The 18,522-nt window shown below is 40.5% G+C and overlaps 1 protein-coding gene across 1 annotated transcript in view; it reads right to left on the bottom strand.

Moving 5' to 3' along the window:
- dtnbp1b (dystrobrevin binding protein 1b) overlaps positions 1–1,760 on the bottom strand; it is a 29,977-nt gene extending 28,217 nt beyond the window's left edge. Inside the window, exon 1 of the mRNA XM_010734995.3 lies at positions 1,240–1,760. Coding sequence (XP_010733297.1) covers positions 1,240–1,285 — 46 coding nt within the window. The 5' untranslated portion in view covers positions 1,286–1,760. The remainder of the gene's footprint in view (positions 1–1,239) is intronic.
- Between the last annotated feature and the right edge of the window lie 16,762 nt (positions 1,761–18,522).

Here is an 18,522-nt window from a genome sequence, read left to right as displayed (position 1 = left end):
TAACACATCAGCCAGACACACAAAAGGTTTCCAGGCGAGTTATATTCAAGGTTGGGCAGTAAATAACATCCAGAAAATAACAGGGGGGTGAAAGCAAGAAGAAGAAAGGGGGAGGGGGGTAATAATAATGAAAGCAATAAAAGGATCTGTGCCTCAGTCACGGCAGTCAATGTGTGTGTGAGTATGTGTGTGTGTGAGACAGAGAGACACAGAGAGAGAGAGAGAGGGAGGGAGAGAGAGAGAGAGAGAGAGAGGGAGGGAGATTTTCTGAGTGTATGTTCCCACTGAGCTCTTACATGAGTCAAAATGAGTCACATCATTTTATCAATCACCCACTTACAGTACAGCAATCCTTTGGTTTTGTGTGTGCGTGCGTGTCAGTGTGTGTGTGTGGGTCAAGTCCCACATACTGATACACAGTGCCCTGCAAAGTTACTGCTACATATACAAACACACAGTAGATCACCACACTTACAAATGCAGCCAGTAGTGTTTCATTCATTCATTTAGCTAAACAGAAAACACAGAAACTGAAAATGAAATCCTGATCATGGTTAACGGGCTCTGCTGTCTTTCCAGGAAAGAAGTGAAACACTGTGTTTGACAGTCGTGAATGACATCAGCAAGTCATCTGATCTCTTCCCCTCTCTGAAAAGATACAGCTGGCTGGTTGTCAATCGATGCACAGCACCTTTCCAGTGGTTCCACAGCTGGAGACGCTCCAGGGAATATGTAAACACACTCACGCATGCTCCCACACACACACACTCCTACATTACACACCTCCCCGGGTTCTCCTTTACATTATGTAAACATGTACAAGTATGCACACACACGCGCACGCACAAGCGCGCAGGATTCCCTTTTACTTTTTACTACTGTACATATCATCTTCCTTTATACAAACTGTAGTGTTACATAATCAAACTCTTCAATCCTACTCACCATGTTTCTGCTGCACACACACACACACACACACACACACACACAGCATTCTTGATTTCACTTGCTGTCTCATCAATAATAACAATGTATTTGTTGTTACATCCTTCTTCTGTCCTGATCTATTTGAAGGGACAAAAGAAAGGTTGGTTTCAAACACCCCACGCAGACATCTGACATACTGACACACGCACACACACACACACACACACACACACACACACACACACACACACACACACACACACACGATCACCACTCCCAATTGCAGAGGAAGAAGGAGAAAAAGTCACTTACAAGAGTTCCTTTGGCTCCCGTCTGTTGCACCAGGCGAGGTGGACATCCCAGCAGGATGCTTTTTACCCTCACGAGATAACCAAATGGGAGCTGGAGGCAGACTGCACGACGATAGTACACCGAAAACTCCACTGATCACCACGACAACACCTGCCCACCACGCATCCTCACGCTGCTGTCTATCACTCCACACACATGCTCCTCCATACAAAATATGCTCCAGGACACACTCACGCACACATTCTCACGCAGATCATCAGCTCACGCACTTGCACACACTCCAACGGTGAGCGTTCTCAAGAGAAAGCCCGGCGCCCACAAAACACACACGGGTGCATGTGTGTGGACCGACGATGCACCAGTGTCTAGCTCCGCTGTGGAGACTACTGAGGATGAGATTGGGGGGAGAGAGAGAGGGAGAGAAAGAAAAAGAGAGAGAGAGAGAGACAGAGAGAGAGAGGGGAGTGAAGATGAGTGGAGCATACCACTGAGTGCTGCTGAGTGAGGCAGGGAGGAGGAGGGGGTTGAGAGGATGAAGAGAGGGGGTGGGAGAGAGGGTGTGTGCGTATAAAGAGGAAGGAAAAGAGAGCGCAGATGATTATGAGTTTGTGTGTGTGTGTGTGTGTGTGTGTGTGTGTGTGTGTGTGTGTGTGTGTGTGTGTGTGTGTGTGTGTGTGTGTGTGTGTGTGTGTGTGTGTGTGTGTGTGTGTGTGGCTGCGTATGTTTCTATAACCCATGAACACATTTGCCTCCGACCTCTGAACACACACACACACACACTAATGCCTCTGAACCCAGCCTGCATACTTTATAAACCTCCTTTTGTTGCTATGACTCAGTGGCTACAGGAGCAAGCTGTTTTCATAAATACTGATGAGTGCCTAATGAAGTGGATTCAGAGTAAAGATGTCAAGGCGACATAACATTTGAAAAGGTTAGGTCTCTCTTCTCTGCTTTTATCGTGCACACAGCCTTACACACAAATCACATCGTCAAAAGTGAAAACACTTGCGTCCACACCCACTCGGTCCGCCTCCACCGCCTGAGGGGGGGACATAATAATCCTCCTCATTAGCATGATGCTGCGAAGAGCAGCACAGTTCCACCTAGCTCTGTCTCCTTCTCTCATGTCCTTCACTAACTCCTCCCCTCTCTTTTTTTCCCCCTGAGATGTCTCCTCTTTTCCAATGCATGTTAAGTGCAATTGATGGGAAACCACTAAAGACACATCTCTGGCTTCTGCAGCCATGCATGAAAGTGATTAGAGGATTGTGGATTAGAGAAATATCATCAGTACAGCTAACAAACAAACAACATATGACTTAATTAAAAAAAGTGTAGTGAGTCATTCTGGAGAAATTACACCCTCAAAAACACAAACACACACACACAGACACATAAACCCTAGCCTTCATCTTTATGACATCACAGCCCTCAATGCCCATGGGGGGCTGCTGTGCAGGAAAAAATAAGATACAAACACCACAAGCAGCCACGATCAATAGTGTTTGGCTACAGCTGCACAAGTCACACTGCTGGGAACTCACTGGAAATATCGTAAGCTCCTTAATTAGCTGCGGGTGATTATCACTGTGCCACAGAATGAGCTGTGGGAGAGGTGAAAAGTGCACAGGCCAGCCTGGGATGGACATCATACGACAGATTATCAGACAGATAATTAGAGTGCTCAGTTCACATTAAGAACCTGAGAAAACACTAATCAACAATACTTCCACGAGTATGTGTTGCTTAGCAACTACTTTGTTTAGATGCCCTTTCAAGAGGTAATTATTTCATAATAAACAATAAGGACGATGAAGTAGTTGTTCTGTTCAGTACAGTGGTGTGTTGCTCATGTGATAAAGTCCGAAGGTTTTAACTGAGGGTTTCTCACAAATCTCTCACGAAGCCAGCGACTCCTGACCGTGACCTTTCCACATTCACGATGGAAATTGTTGCACTCCTTTTGCCTCCTTGCTCTACAAACACTAAAACGTGAGGTCCCTTCATCCCAGGCACTCCTAACTATTGACTAGTGATAACACCTTAAGCCAACAAGGATGTAACCAGTACATAACATAACCTTGGTCGTCCAGCGAGGAGGTGGGCGGCAAATGTATGATTCATCGGCCACAGGCGTCGCACTTTTTCTACTCTGACAAAAAGCCTCATTCGATTACATTTATTGCATTTTATGTGCTAATAACTGCAATCACTGAGAGGATTTTATATTAAAAAAATACTTTTTGCAGACTAGACAGCAGACAGAGTGCTTACATTACAGGAATAATTTTAAGCTCTGTCTGACAATTATGAAAGGAGAGAGAAGCTAATTTCCCAGGAGAGTAACCTTTCATATTTGCTTGCCAATTGGTCTGAGATTGATAGTACCGTCTAGTAGCATTTTCTATCATATCTCACTATTTAAAGTGCAGCTAGGGAAAGGACCCTTGACACATGGACTCAGAGCAGCTGCTCTGATGCTTCACTAAAACACCCAATGGACTGTGAAAATAATGAAGCCAATCAAAATGGTTCAGTTCCTCTGATACTAACATTCTTTAAACCATTCACATTTTTTACTTTCATGTGAAAGTGTAAGGAGTTTATATTTAATGGTTGCAACTAGACAACAATCTTGGTGTGAAAAAAGCGTGGGTGTACAGAGAAAATGAACTTCCCTGCATTGTAAACTTGAATATGTAGCTTGTAAATTGCATATACAGTGTGAAGTGCTACAATTGTGGCTTATGCATAAAAATGCTAAATCACTATATAACCTTGTTAATCTTTATGTTTTCTGCACGTCTGCTCAAATATCCCTCTCCACCTGTATACAAGCCCTCTATGATTACTACAGAATATCAATCGTCCCTGTTTTTTAACATTAGTTATAATGTTTTATATGTTGCAATATATAGAAATATGTCAGTTAAATGTCTTAAATGTGAAATGCAACCAACTCTGAGCCATACAAAAATTTTAAAAAGTAAGTAATCTAGAAGTTGTTTAAGGCCTCTGATAGTATGACAGTATGAATATGGATGTTGTATCCATGACGTCACTCAAGCTGAGAAAGTGGTCGCACTGGCCACTTTGCCTCCTCCCAGCTAATCTAATAAGTTAAAGTTAAAGTCAGAATTCTGAGTTTAAATTCAGAGTTATAAAGTCAGAGTTTCGGAATTCTGTGACCCTAATCCTCTTCCATAGTCTGCAGACCAGAGGTGGGCTAAATGACGTCTGGCTGGTCAAACAAGCCACCTGTAACCTGTGATTCAAAGTGTCCACACAGTTCATTCTGCATAACTTTAATCCTTAATATAACTTGAACAGGTGAGTTGTATAAAAATTCACCCTCAGTACAGTTGTCATGAATGGGGAAATTAGTTAAAACTGTTTTTTGTACCAAGCTGTAAACATGTTTATTTCTGCTGTGAAGTTGGACATTTGAACATGGGGACTTATGGAGACTGACTTGTTTTGTAGCCAGCCTCAAGTGGACGTTTGAGGAACTGCAGTTTTTGGCACTCCTACATTGGCTTAACTTCACAGCCACAGAGCTTCCTACTTACTCTAATGCAATATTTTAGGTTTCAGTTGCATCTGGAATTGCACTTCCAAGGCTGCATTATAGCCCCAACCACTACTGGCTAGTTTTCAGTGCTCAGAATCAACACTGTACAGGGTTGCTGAACAATATTTATTTTCTTTCAATCTCAGTTTTAATACCTCCCTCTATAATTCAGAGAGTCACAGAGTCACAATTGTTGGTCAGGTTATTAAGCAACATTGTTTAGCAGATAATTAGATTTTCCAGCAGTCTGTTAACAACTCAGACTTGGGCCTGTATACAAAGTCAGATAACAGTGGAAGATGCACACATGCCTACATACACACCCTCATACTGAGAAGTACATGCCAAAAATCGGAACGCAATTAAACATTCTCTCCTCCTCTTCTCTCCCTCTCTTTCTCTCTCTCTCAGTGCTTTTCTGTGAATCAGTATTTTTTCTTACTACGCACAGAGAAGTCATTTCCACGTTTTCATGCCTTCCTTCCTGCGCAATCACAGCTTTTGTTAAACACGTTTTCCATTTGACACTTAACCAACCATTACTAAAGCTTACAAACACACAGAGCCCTCATTTGACAGAAAACTGCCAAGTGTACTGAGAAAAACTGACAGATGAGAATGAGAGCAAAAGACACAAAAATACAGTTGCCTTGGAAACTGACATTCTGCAGTCCAGTTTTATGTAATCTATGCAGTGACAAGCCAAATTCTCCAGGCCACCCATAAACTTTGAAACTTAAACACATGTTGCCTTTCTCTTTTGGCATTTTATTGATAGCATATAATTGCCTGGAATATTCATCTCTCCATATTACTTTAAATCAAAGACTTATAACTAAAACATGTTAGTCAGTTCTTTTATTGGTTCCCTACAGACTTCCATTTTGAGCCTTGGGCTAATTACATTTCTATTCCACCTCAATACTTGCCTCCCTGTCAGCGAATATGAAATAAATTACTAATCAATATACAAGAACAGGAGGTACAGATGAACAATTTTAACAGATAACTCAGTAATGATGGTGTTTGTTTATTTAATTTCGTGTTGCTATACACTTTATAAGCCATCCAACAAATCTGGGTCTGAAAATCATATTTTTGCTTTGATGAATAACTGACAGGCTGAGATATTTCAAGTTCATCAGCACTGCAAACAGAAGTCTCTGTGTCCAAATACTGCAGTGTTGCACAAACATCTCTGGTGTTATTAGATTGTTTAAATTTGTTTATCAGTTGACTGGATCCTTATAAATTCACAATCAAAATATGTGTTTAAAAGCTCGTCATTGTATTTTAACAGATCACCATAGTGACTAGGTGCATTCTTCAAACTTCTCCCAGATTAGTGAGCTAGTCTGAGCACTAAGATGTTTTGTGAATCCGACCCCGGAGCTTCACTATCTTTACTCTGCAGAGAACTGTAATCTAAACATTATCTCAGGATAATGGTACAGCTGGGCATGCTGGCTTTCAATAATATAATAACCGTGCATCAGCAGAGGCAGCTTGAAAGTCAAAGGAGAGTTTATGACTAGAGAGCCACTACCCTGATTTTTTGGATTGCACAGAAAAATGACACTTCATAACAAATGAAGAGGGGAATGGTGGACCTACCAACTAAGAAATAGAAGGCATGAAATCACAGACTGTACTAAAAGAGGGCAGTACTCAGAGAGAGCTAGGCTCATAGGAAACAAAAATTATTCTATTTATTTTGTAACACTAAGACGTTTGATGCTGCATTTTTGCTATGTCAGCGGAATAGAAGGGAACACATGCTCTTATTTTAGCCCTGTTGTCACAGCATTTAAATACATGCATGAGCTACTTTCGTAGCTACAAACGGTGCATGGCTTCTTTTAAATGAACCACATCAGTTGTGTTAACATTGGATTATATGTAGATGTAACTGCCAGTGATGCTGGCTTTGCAGCTTTGCATTTTGACAGTTGTCTGTTAAGATATTTGTAGCTCTTCCCACCGAGTGGGACACATTGTAGCTGTCACAAATTCCTGATATCTTGGAATTGGAATTACTCAGAAACTGACATTTTAACTCAAACTATGAGGCAAGGCAGCCAACAGGTGAATACTGACAATCTGTTACTTGATGGCAGCTGATGTCAGTATCCAGCTTTGCAATCCATCCACCATTTGCTCACCATCTGCAGCCGTACCCCATAAGCCAGAGGTTTGGTGAGGTGCCAAAGAAAAGAATATTGTGACTGACACCACCAACAGTAGGTGTAGTGATGTTGGCATTGTGCTAAGCTGTGGAAGTTGAGCTTCAAATTGACTACAAATTTCGTGGCCAGTGTTTTAACTTACTGATGCGAGCGGTCAACCTGGTGTTCCTCCACAGGTTACCTGTCCTCTCTCTTTATCATAAATACGTGTCCAGCAATCTGGGAGGACTTTTGTGTCAAGTCACTGCTTTTTAACACTGAAAAGGAGCCGCTTGATGTGGTTCAAGCACCTGGTGCCCCCCGAGGGACTTCCTTTTCAGATCATGCATGACTGAATTAGAAGAGACCCTGGAGCAGAGCCAGAGGGATTACACATCCCAGCTGCCCTTCGAATGCCAGAAAGAGCTGGGGGACATCACTGTGGAAAAGTTCATCTAGGCTGCTCGGCTTCCTCTGATGCCACCATGACCCCGATCTAGATAAATGACTTGATGACCTGGATGGACTAATACAATTCTAGTTGGCTGACACTGTAGTAAGGTACCAGCTAGTGACTGTATGATGGGGACAATTACACTTTACAGACAGGAGAATCATTCACAATCTAAAACAATGCAGGCCTTTGTATTTAATTTTATATTAAGGTGTTCATAGCATGTATGCTTGTGGATACTATTATTACAATAGCAGGTTATCAGTGTCATTACTAAATGTATTCATCGTTATTGGAGACCTCATGAAACCACACCTAGGTGTTCGTCACAACAATGTTCACTGTTTTCTGTGACTTCTACTAAAGAATTTCTCCAATAGTTTGTTTTCATTTTGTTTTTGCAGCTGCTTGTGTGGGTGTTGTTGGAAGCAGCTTTAAAAAAAAAAAAAAAAAGGGTCATAATTACAGGGGGACCTCCAACAATTGTTAGTTATCTTTGAACCATGAAAAGAAAGTGTACAGCAAACAAACTGCTAAAATACTTTTCACCTTTTTCTAATAGAATGCAGGGGATGACTGATGTTTAAGGATATGTATATTATGTAAAAACATATGTAGATATGTAAATATCCTATCCTATTTTGTATGGACTCACATGTATGTCACTCTTGCACTTCCCACTGAGGCAAATGACTGGTTATCGTGCTCTTTAAGGCATAACAAACTGCATGGAGAGCGCAGAGAAGGCTGTGCCAGAGGGAGAAAAGGGGACAAAGGTTACTGACACAAACTCACAGAGACGTTTATCCATATATGCACTCGCCTTCATCATTTACATGAATGACTACGTATAAAACTGCGAGAGCTATATAACCATATATGCACTCATTCTGCAAACAAGGCCCACTTACCAGGAACCCATGTGAGAATATATACAAAGATCACCTTTATATTAAAGGAGAGAAAAACTGGGAGTCAGACACTGCTTAGCTTTTCACCTTTGGACATTGCAACAATCAAATATGCAGGGAACAAAGAAGAAACCAATAAATTGTTTTCATTGTTTTTAGACAGAGACTCTGAGACGACCGACCAGCTAGGACAAAAAAAGCATCTTGCAAGTGATTTGACAGTGCCCTCGCCAGAGCCCCTTGTTATTTTGTCGGCCCTAGGGATGTATGATGCCTGTATGTATGGTGCTCTGTGTGAGGCAGCAAAACTGAGAAAAAAAGTTGGAATTGCTGCTCAGGGGAGCGATGGTCTCCAAAGAGGGAATAACCAACCTCAATCTAGCTGCAATCCCTGTGTTCAAAATCCTCCCTAAGTCCTAAGGAGAAACCAGCAAGACGGAAGGATGATCCTTCGTGTGGAGGAGGAAAGCCTACATGTTAAGTCAGACCAGAACAACCACGACCATGAAGGAGGAACAGAGTATGCCTCAACACTAAGAGAAAAAAATCAATTTCATAGTCTTACAGGTAACCTCCATACCTACAGGTAAAGAATCAAAACCCTACAAAATCTGATCCCAAGGGCCCACGGTCATGCAGTGGTCTTCCTGGTGGCACTGGGAATTTTAATTAAAGAGAAAACAGATGACGTGATTAAAGGGGTGAAAGTAGCAATAAATGTGATAGAAAATGTCAGTATGAAAGTCTGGATATCAATAAAGTGCATAACATTAGACCCATCTCATGTAATAATGATTTTGATATTATGTGATATAATATGATATTCTTTACATCAAACAGTATCTTTAAGAGACAAAAGATCATTTTAAGTGTGCAGGCCTCTTGTAACAAAAATGTGGAAGAAAACAAAACTTCAGAGAAGTGCAAGTATTGATAAATATTGTATATAATAACCCTTTTTTTGTAACTAACACCAGGAAAAAGCCAAATTCCCCTGGTACAAGAAGCATCTGCATTAGACCATGTTATAACAGGAATCCAACAAATCAAATAAGAGCAGCAGTATGCTCAGTCCTATATACAGAAAATGAAATACAATAGTCTTCCATAATGGTATACAGAAGGGCCTAAGACGGGAAGAGCCCAGATGTCCTTGGAGGCACACCAGCACCAATAGGGTCCTGAAATGTTTTCCTCCTTGGACCCAAGGCCTGAGCTCTCTTTCTGCCTCACCACAAAAAATAGACTCATACATAAGCTGTGTCGTGACTAGCTCCTTGTGGAACTCTGGGATGAGTCTACCCTTCTGTAGCTTTGGCCATACGCATCAACACTACATCCTGGGGAGAAACAAGACGCCACAACAGGCAGTCCAACATGTGGAGTGGGATCCACCTTACAATCATCTGTGAGACTTTAAAGTGGGCACATAAAATGCCATGATGTTAAATCCAGTCAGATGAATGGAAGAACAAACTGACAAGAAGATGGAGACATGAAGTCCATGGCCTGCGCTGTATGTCCGACCCTGACCGTCAAGTTGTTGTCAGCTCATGTGACAACACTTTCTTCTTAATCAGTTTAACTTCTTCTCCTCCTTTTCTCTCTTCCTTGCCTTTCACCAGTGTGTGTAAACCAACTTATATGCTGGAGTGTTTCAAAACGTCCTTGCTGCAATCTGATGAAGGCCAACTTGCACAAAGGTGGGAAGCTGTTGCCAGGCAACTCTACACCTCAGGCAGTTCTCTTTATTTTCCTTTTTTCCCCTGTTGGCTCACATTTTCTTTGACATCACTACAAAATGAGAGTAGTTTTATGCTGGTTCATAGGGAGTATGAACCAGCATAGCATCTTATTGCCAGTGAAGTCAAACATAAAAAAAGACAGGATTTAGAGGGAGTTGCCTAGAAAGTTGGCAGGGACTGTGGGTATCAGATCCAGGGAACATGAGACTGAAAACTGGGACTGGGGACAGATAAGAGAAGAGACGAATGATAGAAGGAAAAATAGATAGACTTTTCAGACAGTGTTCAAATAAAGATTTTACATATACATTACCATTTTGATCACATTTGGGTAACTAAATATTACTGCCGTATTTCATGTACATGTAAAAACAGTGAAACAAGGTTCCATGTCTCAAATTTTAACAACTTACCTGAGTTTGTGAGTTTGACTTTGTGGTTAAGGAGTAAGTAGCAACTATGTGAAAGTTTACGTTTCTGAGTTCTGTTTCTTGTGATACAATGGAAGCCTTCTCTCATTTTCTCTCTCACTTTCTATCTGTTTCCTTATCACACAGTTTGCACTGCTCTCTTTTGGCTTCTTTATCTTGTCTCAACCTCAAAATGGACATCTGAAGGCGATTTATATTTTGTTTAAAACAGTGTTTGCATGTGCTTGACAGAAAGTCAAAAAAATAGGTGTAGAAGGCAACAAACACTGTCTTCAGATGTCAACATTTTAGCTTCTGTCATCATCCTGCTTGACATCTTTCATGTCAACAAGTCTCTCATCTTGGTGGGAGTATTAGCTGGAGGCTGGAAAGACACATTGCACAACACCTGTCACGGTATCTGCCAGTCATAGTTCTGTCAAACACAGGAGAGCGGCTAGCAGACTGCAAGGAAACAAGGAGAGGAAGTGATATAGACAGAGACCCCTGTGCCTGTTCACTTACATTAGATGTAGACGGAAAAATCTACTGACAGGAAGTGTAGACATGCTTCCAATACCCAAGGTAAACTTCACAGACATGTTTTTACAGTGGCAAGGCAGTATAGGTATGTGTAAGTATACGAATAAAAAAAAATCTTAAAACATGAGAAGACATTGGATTTTCTTATTCTTATGTAACCACACTGGCTGACTAAGAGCACGTTCTTATTTAGAGCAACGGCCTGAAGGAGCAAATGTTGGAAGAGAAATCTAACACACAAAATGTTCAGACATAAACTGAGTCACGAGCGCGCTTACTTTTCAAAGTTGTCACAGGCACAGCGAGCGTGTCTGGATTCAACCCGTGGGGCCATCTGTTCTGGCATTGGCCAATTTCGAGGAGACACAAACTCAGGAATCATTAAGGATGCAATATGGCTCCCGTGTTAATCACCAGCCTTCGTCATTTGCATTGAAAATGAGCCGCTGAGCGACAGGGGAAGTGGGGACAGTCGGTTCTTCACAATCTGTTCAAAGAAAGCAACATTTTATAGGCCATTTTCATGACAGCGGGATAGACTGTGAAGAATTCGGGCATTAATAGAATAAACAAAAGCTAAACAATGCAAAATCAGTGTGCACTGACACCACACTACAACACTGTAATATTATTATTAGTCTCACTTCTACTATACCAGAGTATTTCATAAAGGATCTGACAGTTCAGTGTGTATTCAATGTATGGCAAAGGAAAAGGCTAACACAGAGTTCTTTATGTGAAACTTGAGTTCATTCAATGACATTAACTTAGCATGTAGTGAAGAAGACTACTTGGATTCTGTTGTCTAATGAACATGTGCGACTGTCTTCTTGGCTTCATGGTTTGCCAAGTGAACAGGCTGGCATTGAAGTTTAAAAGCTTTTCACATTAGTTGCTCCCACTCACTGCCGTGTCCCTGCAAACCCTCACCCTAAACTCAACCATGAGCATCCGATTTCTTTCTCTAGTGTTAAGTATAGTGACCTCTCTGTTCTGCTACAGGCAATGACTGACCCGTGCCACTACCTTTGTTATCACTTTGAATTTTTGCCACTTCATGCCACAGGGAGTCTTTTTGATAGATGCATTAGATCACAAAAAACAGCCCTTTGTAACTAACTTGTTTTTTCTTCCCCCTCATGTCTCTCTTTAAAAAAGTGGCTCATGATTAATGTCTCCTCTCCCAGTAAAGATTTCTATTTAATGTTAGATGGTATGGTGCTGCCACCACTGGCCTAGTAAGTATCTAAATCAGAGTGAGACCAGGACAAGTATCATAATTATGCATCAAGTATCATAATTATGGAACAGGGTCAACGGGGACTAATATATCATACTATTAACAAAATTACCCTGACAGCCCAACTTAGAAAGGTGACTTTCAACACAGAGGCACACTGCAACTTAGCTCAGTGCCTTATCTGAACGGGCTTTAAGTAATACAGATCACAGAACAGAACACAAAGTGCTATCAGTAGTTTCCACAAAATATGACTCTATAATGTGAACGAACGGCAATAGCTCATGTAAAATGCATAAGCACTGAGTGCTGATAAAAACCTGAATCAGCAAATTAGATGGGTTCAAATAACACAATGCAAACAATGTTGTGTGGTACCATAAAATCTGCTCTTAAACACAGGTCCCAGGTCTCCTCAATAAAGAATGAGAGGAGAAAAAAGGGATTTGGTAATTACTCTCATCGCACAGCTGACTGCGCTTTGCGAAAAATGAGCCCTGGAGGTCTACTGCGGATTTTAAGGTTTCCACTCAAAAGCAGAATGTGTTAGGATTATCTTACCTAATTACCACTTGATGATTCTGTGATGATAGCCAAACAATATTCTGACCTTTAGCACACATCTAATAGGAAACTGTTTTTTGTTCAGTCTACTTTTAGGTACTCTCTCCTTGTCCCTCTTTTAATATGTTGCTTCCTGACTTGCACATTAGAAGTGGATGTCACCTTTTCTGGGTCTCTTGTACAGAAAGCCCAGGATGAATGGCACTGAAATGGTAGGTAAATTGTTGTATTTTGCTTTTCCGATCAGATTCAGTAATATCATACTGGACAGGGACAGCAGAGAACATGATGTCTGCATCTAAGTGGAATGGAAAAGTCTCATGCTGAGATGATGGCTCCGGCCTATGAACAGCTGGAGCAGGTGTTCTCTTTGTAGCTCCAAGACATAGAGAGGTCCTCTGAGGGAATACATACTGTATAATAACAGATTATAACAGGACAGGGTGAAAGTAAACATGATGAGACTTGAAGCTCAAAATAGAAGATCCATCCATGTCCACTTTTATTATTGTCAGAGGTTACATAATCATTGTGCAGCAATGCAGTGAACAGTATTCAAATCAATTCTAGCTGCATGGCCACAGTGATGGGTTACCTTTGACAAATACAGAAGCAGACTGAGGAGTTGTATTTGCAGGCTCATGTTAGCTAATTTTCAAACCATAACTCAAACTGCATGATCAGAAATGCTACATAATGAGCTCTAAATCTCAATGTTCACAAGCTAAAAGGCACCAAAAGCATACACTGAAAAATGCCTCTGCTCTAAAATTAATAAAAACCTTCAACAAATCTCAACAGTTTACCCTCAAACTGTTAAATGAGATTGCGATGAGAAGAGAATATCTCTTGACAGAAGACGCCAACAGCAAGAGAGACAACTGTGGGAAGATAGTGGCATGAATACAGAACAGAGAGACTGATTAGCTTTTTCTGCTGCAGCATTGTCATTCAGGCCAGCAGCTCAGCCAAAACGAGGATTAGATAATGACTGGCTTTGTGGCTTTGTGGCCTTTACTGTGCTGTCAGTACACAGATGTCCATCTTTTACCAATATTTTCACATTTATTTATTCATTCATTAGTCCAGCTCTGTCACTGAGATACACATCACAAGTATGTATGCTCCTCCAGAAAGCATGGCTGGAAACATACCACACACCTCTGAGATACAGATATTCTCCTCTGATAAGATTCAATATTATATAACATCACTTTTATCTCTAAAGCAGCGGCAGGTTCATTTAAAGTGGAGCAGCTCTCTTCTGTTTGATATTCAAATTGACAAGTTTCGAGGCGCTGTGTGATCCAATAAAGGATTTCAGCAGAATTCTCTCTTAATTCCTGTGTGGGCACCAGAAGCTCATATATATATTCACTGTCCTCTGGACAGTGAAAGATTACATAGAGTGTAGGACGGCCTTCTGGTGTACAGCAGTTAGCAGGTGTGGATGTGAGATTGCATGAACTCCTCGGCTGAAACCACGTTTTTTTCTTTGTTCGGAATTCAGAAACAACAAACTGAAATCTCAGTACTATTTCTGCCTCTGGAGCGGACAGAAGCACATGTCAAATGTATGACATTGTTTATGTACGTGGCATATGATGAGACACTCGGTAAAGCGTCTGATCTGGTCTCAATCACATGTTGCTGGTTAGACGCATTGCCCACATCAAGAAGCCGCATGCCTCCACTACACACGATGACAGCTGCACTTAATTTCCTCTGGATGCTTTGATAGTCCAACCAATCTGATCCGAGGACAGCCCGGCTTCTCGTGATTTATTGCTGCATGCTAATGAGATTTGATAAGGTTCCATTTGTCTCTGTCCTGACATATATGTGCTTTTGACCCAATTTTGTATGTGGACTGAATGAGGTTTATCTTACTTGTTAAAGAAAAAATAGCAAGAAATACAAGACGTGGGTTTGTAGTTCGACAGGGATGCACTGGCCTGAGAAAAATGGCTGGTTAAATGTTAAGTTTGGTAAAATATCATTCATTAATATTACACGAATAAGAAACACTTCCTCTTGAAAATGCTCTTAAACAGTAAACCCAAAAATACCTCAAAGGCAAATAAATGGTGAACTCTGCCCCGTGCAGGTCTCACTTAATGATTAGTCAAACTGTTTAATGGTGAAGCTGAATGAAAGTGACAAAGAACAAAGTAATTCCCAACCCGTTTCACCAGAGTAAATGTATGAATACGGCTGACAAAGACAGAAAATAGAAGCGGGAAATGAAAGAGAGCTGGATTTTGGAGGCATGGAATCAGATCCTCACATTCATGTCTTTGGCTTATTGAAGCGTTACATCCACAGACAGTATATTCCCCACACACACTCCGCCTATTGCCTCAGAAAGCTCCCAGGGAAGTCAACTCTTTCCTTTTACTATCCCCAAAGTCTGTGCAGAGAGGCTGTGTAAAGATTCACTCAGTCTGATGGGATAAAGTCAGCACTCAAAGCAGGAGAGAGATTTAGATGTGTGTGTGCATGTGTGTGTGTCTTTGTCTGTGCACGCTCTCTTATATTAGCAGAGGAAAGAAAGTGTTGTTCAACAGTCTCTGGTAGAGTGTGGGAGCAATATGATGAAGCAAAATAAAACCAGGCGAGGAAAAAAGAAGAGTGGAGTGAATAGGAAAAATAGTCCCTCAGGCTCTTCTGTGTGAGCGGACTCCATCTTTCCTTCAGCTGGAGACAGTCTGTCACAGTGTATTCCACTGAGACTGCCCTGCCTGCATGTACTGTTCCACACACACACACACACACACACACACACACACACACACACAAGGAATCAGGATTTTGAGGATGCATACGTGTAGCATGACTGTTGTGCTGTATCAACAGTGTGATATATAGACTTTAGTGATATTTATATGCGTGTGTAATGTTTTTATTTGATCCTATTGAAATCTTTTTTCACTGCAGTGCCACTAGACATCTTTCCTCTAATTATACCTAATGGGATTCTGACACACAGCTCCAGCAGTGAAAGAGAGCTCATCATTCTTGGGAGTTATATTTTAATGTGACAATTTAATTGGCACAATGCAAAATCAGTATTGGACATAATGACAGAAAGTTGCACTCTTGCATGGAAAATTCTATTCGATTATATTCTTATATTCTAATTTTGTCTAATATCCTCTCGTGTCAAGCTTGATTCCCGTCATCACTCATCTTCTTAATTAAGCTTCGATCCACCATCTTTATTAAGTAAATAATATTTGGGCTTTTGCCTCAAGTCAAAAAATAATTAAATTTCAGCTAAAGTTCAAAGACCTCTGATTAAAAAATAGAAATCTTACTTCATGTCATCGGTTAAATACATTTTTCTAGGTTCTTTTGGCAATAATTCTGGACTATGGGGCCACATAAACCAGAGCAGTTAACTGAGGACAGCCTGACAGACCTCCACTGGCTCTAATCTGGTTTTTATTTCAAAATGTATGTAAAAACTCAACTTTGTTTTACAGTAGAAACTAAGAAGTCACAGTGAGAACAGGGATGATGGTGGATCACTGGATATTAAATAGATCAATGTCTCCATCTAGTGGTTTGATGTAGTAGTAGCAGAAGGTAAAAGCAAAAGAGTAGAAAGTTCAGTGAATCTAGTGAAATTATTGGTTTAGTGAGCAGGCTAAGGGGTTTATTTTATCGACTATTGAACATTTTATATTGTCTTATAAATCTTATCTACAGTCATAGAAGCTATGACCCTACAACATACAGATAAAAAGCTATGTGTGTCTTTTATCTGTCTGGCAATAAATGAAGACAAGTTTATTTTTGTCTCCACACAATCCAAACTATCAAAAATAGATAAATACAGGATACCATAACCCCCTGATTTGTACTGAGGTATTTTAAGAGAGTACAGAACATGTGCAACAGGCAACAGCTCCTATAGTAGCTTGCTGTGTCTGATTTGTGAGAACTGTAGTGATTTGCATAAAAACATCCATTCGTAAATTATCTGTAACCTCTTATCCTCATCAGGGCCACAGTGGGGCTGGAGCCTATCCCAGCAGACTTTGGGTGAAAGGCGGGGTACACCGTGGACAAGTCACCAGCTCATCACAGGGCACATAGAGACAAACAACCACTAACATTCACACCTACCACACCTAATTTAGAGTCACCAGTTAACCTGCATGTCTTTGGGCTGTGGGAGGAAGTACATAGAGAAAACATGCAAACTGCACACAGAGCGGTCCCAATCATAAATAATGATGATTATTAATAGAAATCATATTATGCCAGTTATTTCATCACATGTTTCTGTGGAAAGATTTTTGACTACTGTTGGTCACCTTTTGACCCACATATGGCCCGCTTCTGTTCTGCTGTCAGACACAATGAGGGAAAAGCAACAACACAACCTAAATTGCAGTCACATTGCAGGCTACAAACAAATTATAACTGTGTAACCAAATAGAATTTGTATTTACTTTCCCTATTATATAATCACATGCATGATTTAAATATTAGGGCCATAGTAATTTCCCACTGTTGAAGAAGAAGAGCTATGGTTAGACTGGTATTGTGGATTGAAAAACTCCAAGTTATGCCAGTTATTTCATCACATGGGTTTGTAGGAATCAATTAATATTATACGATTGTTAAGTTTTATCAATAACTGCACAAAACTATAGATTCTTGTGGAGCTATATGAATTAATGTTTTTGTACACACTTAATTTCATTAGAAGAATTCGAGCAATTTTTCTGTGAGGTAACAACCAGCAGAGGGTGACTTCTTCCCTCTTACAGTTTTTTCCATTTGCTTAAACACAATTTTGCAAACTAGGCTGGTTTTATCAAAATACTAACACAATTCACCAAACCACACACCCAAACTGCACAACACCTCATATATCCTGCAAAATGAAGCACTGCAACCAAAATCAAACTTTTGCACCAGATGGCACGCACTTCATTGGTATTCATAGATTTTTGTCTAACCAACTACACACTGTTGAGCATAATGAAAAGCACTCTCATCTTTAGTATGCTTTGCCATCATACTAACATAGTTCAAACTGTAGAGAATTCTTCGGATTGTCCACATGCACAGAAATATTTGCAGATACACACACGTGCTACTGAAATATATTTATTTTATTTATTTTTCACCAAACAAATCAGTGCAACATATGCACAGCAGATATATTTACATTGGAGTGAACTAAAATATGCTCACGAAACAGTAAGCTGAAAAATACAATTGCAGGAAAAATGTCAGAAAAAATAAATACATAAAGAGGAAAGCAAAATAATTTGACAACACTGCTCTACCCCGACCTCTTACTCTTCCTCCCCCTCTCATTCTCACCGTCCCTCTTCCTCTTCCTCTCTCAGCAATGTCTTCCAAAGATGTTCACCTATGGTCTTTTATTGCTTACTTCCTGATTGAAGTGTTAACAATTACATAACACCATGTTTGGCCAGGTGGCACATGTAGTGGCCAATGAGCTCATGTAGTGTCATTTTAAATGGCAGTGTTTTGAAATTGCAAACATGTGACTTTATGTCAGATTGTTGTGTCTTATGCAGAGAACTGTGTTCAGCACACTTTAAAAAGAGCCACTTTGAATCGCAAAATGTGTGTGAAGCAGAAAGTGTGTTTAAAGTTTTGGAGATTTGAGATGAGGTTTTGCTCCCTGTGT

Source organism: Larimichthys crocea, chromosome XIII (genome assembly GCF_000972845.2).
Source record: "Larimichthys crocea isolate SSNF chromosome XIII, L_crocea_2.0, whole genome shotgun sequence".
NCBI lineage: Eukaryota > Metazoa > Chordata > Actinopteri > Sciaenidae > Larimichthys > Larimichthys crocea.
The sequence above is the reverse complement of the archived record's forward strand: the minus strand, read 5'-3'. Positions and strand labels throughout refer to the sequence as shown.